We start from the raw sequence: 4,592 nt of genomic DNA, 5'->3' as shown, positions 1-4,592 counted from the left end.
AGGGAAAGAATGTGGTGACAGAGGAAAAAAAAAACAGGTTGCATAAAGTAAAAGCTAGTTATGAATAATACAAAGATTTTTAAAAATCCCATGAATACTTGTGGTCTAAGAAAATACATTTTGTAAAGCTGCCTGGGTTTCGGGGTGTAGTTAAAAGTTTCAGTGAGTCAGGGGGGGGAAGGGGGGGGGGGTATGGGGACAGCTCTGTCTGGGGCAGTGGCACTCAGAAACGCTGGATCAGAGAGTTTTCACTTACTTTTCTGGGTGTTGGGTTCCAGAGATATTTGACACCAAAACAAATCAGAATGAGAGAAATGAGCAGCACGCCGAAGAGCAGCCCGCAGATCTGGTATCTGGTGCAGGTCTTCTTTCGCGTCTTGGATGCTTCTGCCTAATTAATGACAAAAGAGGGACAGCCAGAGGTTGGCTGGTGGTTCAAGGAGGGACGAGTACACGTGCACATCGAACATTCATCACGCTGCCAAGCTGCCCGGTGGCAAAGCAAGCCATGAACTTACGTCCAGAAAGCGACAGTCCTCCGGGCTCTCCCGAGCCGTCCCTCCCATGGTCTCCTCCGTGTGCGAGGACGCCAGCCCGCGCCGAGGTGGAGTTTCAGAGGCTGTGGGCTGCACATGCGGCGGGGAAGGCTGGGTCACCACCGCCCCCACCACGGCGGCAGCCAGCTTTTCCCCGCCGCCGCCGGGCCCCGGCTGCTCCGCGCTTGCTGCGTGCAGGGCACGAGCCATCCCCGCACCAAGCTCCGCCGCCCCGTGTCCATCGGCCACGTCCAGCATCCCAATTTTTTCCCTTTAATCTCCGCTCCCTCACTCCGCTTCTGCCCCGGTGCTGATGGCTGGAGGTGCCCAGGTTGTGCCAGGGATCTCCCGGGGGCTCTGGGGATGCGGGCACTGCGTGCACGTGTGTGTGTGTGTGTGTGCACATGGGTGTGCATGCACGTGTGTGTGTGTGTGTGTGTGTACTCACTGCCAGCCCTCACCAGCGCGGTGCCGAGCCCGAGCTCTGCCCCGTGGAGGACTCCACCATCCCGCACCCGCTTTGCCCCAAAGTCGGCCAAGCCAGGAATTTCCTGACTACTTTTTTTTTTTTTTTTAAATCTCTTTTTCTGACGTTCAAAAATTTCCATTTGTGGAAATCGTACCGTTTCTTCATGGAAATGAACCCCTCTTAAGGAAGGCATTCAGAAATCCAGCATGAAGTTTCTGGTCTGAACAGGATGAGACTCCCTGGTGTAGAGGAGCTGGCACGCACTGTTTTTTCCAAGCTGTTTAAGCTCATAAAAACCCAGAGTGCATCATGCACTAATTAAAATTGCACTGAAAAGAAGAAAAATCCATGTCGAGTTTTGCTCGGGGTGAGAAATGGAGAAGAAAAAAGAAATGGGTTGCAGTGGGTCCGGCGCTGGCTTTGCGAGCGTGTCGGGGCGCTGCCGCCTGTGAGCTGCGGGTAAATCCAAGCGGGACAGAAGCGGAGCTGCAGAATAGCTTGGGGAAGGCGTTGTGCAGGGGTGCGTGTGCGCCTCGGTGTGTATCGGCTCCCTGCAAAGGGGTTTGGGGTCCCTGACCCCGGGGTGGCAGGAGCTCCTCACCCCCAGGCTGCTCCAGGGCCCCTTAATCGGTGGCAATCACTCAGGGATGGAAAACACACTGGGTTGGTTGGTTTTTTTTTTTAATATTGAAGAGGCCAATAACAGAAGGGAATTATATTGACGAGTGAAAGACAGCAGGTTATTTGGAAGAGAAAAAAATCACTTTTTAATGGAAAGCAATCACAGGCAGCCTTTGAAAACATCTGAAAGACTTTGGAAATCTAAATGCAGCAAATCTGTGCAGACACCGGGTTTGTCTTTCTCCACTTTTCACCAGAAAGTTTCACCTCCAAAGCTTTTGTTATTCACTGGAAACTGAAGTATCTGAAAACGTTTGCTTTTCCTGTCAAAATTACAGTTTCAAAGGAAAACTTTGGAGCAGCTCTGCTGAAAGATGGTTATGATTACAGGAAAGAATTACAGCAGTGCCGTTAAGCAGACATAATTGATCAGCAGAGCAGCGATCTTCACAATATCCCCCACTCCAGGCACAGGAAACACTGCAAATACCACTCGTAAACCAAATTAGGCATTATTATTTTATTACTGTTGTAAGGTAAATGTCAAGCTTCTTAATGGCAATCACTGTAACTCCGGCAGGAGTCGGGCGTCTGAATTAGCTGGAAGAGGTGAGAACCTCTCAGGGCTGGGAGTTAATAAAACTCAATAAATATCATCGGTCCCTTCCAGCGCTGGGCGAGGGCTGGGGATGGAGGGGCCGGGGGGTGCGGGGGGGTCCTGCTGGCGGGCTGGAGACCTCGTTTTGCTACAGCCTGCAAAATTGGGCACTGCTGGCCAGGAGGGATGGGGAGCAGCGGGAGCGAGCGCAGGCGATGCACGCATACACAGGGGTGCGCACACATGCATGCATGCATCCTCACCGCTGCTCTCCAAATTATAAATATCCAGTCTTGAACTGGAGGGAGTTTGACGGCAGCAAAACCCCGCGCCACCCAAATTGTCCTTCCCCCGGGCAGCCGTGGGCTGTGCGACAGCCGCTGGGTCCCGACAGGGAGACGGATACTTGGGATGCAGAGGGAAAGGAACCACAGAATCATGCTGGTTGGGAATGGGGTATTTTTCCCCCCATTCCCCAGTGCTCAGACTCAGCATTCAGGGTTTCAGAGAAAGAAAAAGAAAATGGATTTTCCATGAAAAGGCTGCAATTTTGGGGGGAAACAACCTCAAACTCTTTAAGATGACAATCAGGTTCTCTGTATAAAAAGCAGTTCCGATGGAAATCTCCCATCAGTGCCAATGAAGAGGGAACAATCACTAATTTTCCTTGAAGCTAATGAGCGCGAGTCTATATGACAGGGGAGAACTTAATCTGATGTGAACTGAGGAAGAGAAGCAATACTGATATTAATGTGTGACTAATTGATACCCAGAAGAACATTTGAAATGATTAAAAGGCATTTGATTTTTATACAGGACAATAAGAGGCTCATTGGCTACGACTGCTGCATCCTTTCGGTTTTCTACTTCTTGCTCCAATTTGCCCAGAAAAAATCTATCATATCTGCAGCATGGCTTGACTGCCGCATAAAATCTCAGTGCCTAGAAATGTTATACCGAGGAATTCCTCCCGGACAGTGCGGAGGTTCGCACACGGTGTGAGCGGGGGCGAGAAGCCCGGCAGAAATAAAACAGGTCCCCGAACTGCTAAAAAGCAGCTCCCCAAAGCAATGGGGCTCGGGCAGCAACCTCCAGCTGAAAACCCATCGTGATTAATATGGCGCTCTTTGTTATAATGAAAAACCCATTAAGGTCAGCGGCAGCATCTCTGAGCAGCACTAAATTGGAACAATGGAGGCAGTAAAGTTAAAAATGAGCCATAATATTAATGTGGATAGTGAATTAATTGGGCAATTCCATAGGTAGTAAGTAAATCAGATCGGGATGTGGGATGTGGCGCCTCGTGGCCCTCGCTGCAGGGTGGCATGGTGGCAGCAGTGGCACCCGCTCCTGGACGGAGCCGGGGGGAGCGACATGGAGCTGCAGCACCCTGGGGGAGACCACTGCACCCACCCCCACCAGCCTTTGGCCCTTCTCCTTGGGTGCTTTTCAGGGGTGTCTCTCAGCAGGGGAAATGCCTCTTGTTTTGCTTTTTTAGGTGCTCCAACCCCAAAATACATCCAGAGCGCTGGCTTACAGCTTCTCTGGCGTGCTGCCTCCACAGTCCAAGGGGTCTGTCCCTTGGTCCTCAGCTGTGGTCCGAGGTGTCTGTCCCTTGGTCCTGCAGTCGTGATCCAAGGTGTCCATCGCTTGGTCCTCAGCTGTGGTCCAGGGTATCTATCCCTTGGTCCTGCAGCCACAGTCCAAGGTGTCTGTCCCTTGGTCCTCAGCTGTGGTCCAAGGTGTCTGTCACTTGGTACTGCAGCCATGGTCCAAGGTATCTGTCCGTTGGTCCTGCAGCCACGGTTCAAGGTGTCTGTCCCTTGGTCCTCAGCTGTGGTCCAAGGTGTCTGTCCCTTGGTACTGCAGCCATGGTCCAAGTAGTCTGTCCCTTGGTCCTCAGCTGTGGTCCAAGGTGTCTGTCCCTCAGTCCTGCAGCCACAGTCCAAGGTGTCTGTCCCCTTTTGCCATTGCACACACAGAGCTCTGAGCAGGCTGCCAGTAGATTTACAGATGTTCTCCTCCCCTGGTGTGGGTGGGTCTCTCAGAAAAGGCATCCTTGCCTTTAGGAGACACATGCAGTACCATCACGTAGCCCTTAGCCATCTCCTTCTGCTTTTGTGTCCCAGAGGGAGACCTGCAGTGGGGGCAAAGGGCAGTGATTTATCCCGTAGAGGGGCATTTGCACGCGTGTGGGTCGGGCTGCTGGCTCCCTCCCCGCTTCCAACACCCCGGACAGCAAACGGAGAAAAGGAAAAATCATATAAAAGGAAATTGCTCATTAGCCAGTGGCTGATTACAGAGAGCCTTTTCTGCTTCAAACCATCCCATTTTCTGTAACATTTGCCAGATGAGAGGACGCATACCT

General features: G+C 51.8%; 1 protein-coding gene across 1 annotated transcript in view; it reads right to left on the bottom strand.

Annotated features, from left to right (window-relative positions):
* Positions 1-566, bottom strand: part of TNMD (tenomodulin) — an 8,873-nt gene extending 8,307 nt beyond the window's left edge. The window contains exons 1-2 of the mRNA XM_009881689.1: positions 519-566; positions 257-391 (exon numbers count right to left, since the gene is read on the bottom strand). Of these exons, the coding sequence (XP_009879991.1) occupies positions 257-391; positions 519-566 (183 nt within the window). The remainder of the gene's footprint in view (positions 1-256; positions 392-518) is intronic.
* Between the last annotated feature and the right edge of the window lie 4,026 nt (positions 567-4,592).

The sequence above is a fragment of the Charadrius vociferus genome, unplaced genomic scaffold, assembly GCF_000708025.1.
Source record: "Charadrius vociferus isolate BGI_N301 unplaced genomic scaffold, ASM70802v2 scaffold472, whole genome shotgun sequence".
Taxonomy (NCBI): Eukaryota; Metazoa; Chordata; class Aves; order Charadriiformes; family Charadriidae; genus Charadrius; species Charadrius vociferus.
The sequence above is the reverse complement of the archived record's forward strand: the minus strand, read 5'-3'. Positions and strand labels throughout refer to the sequence as shown.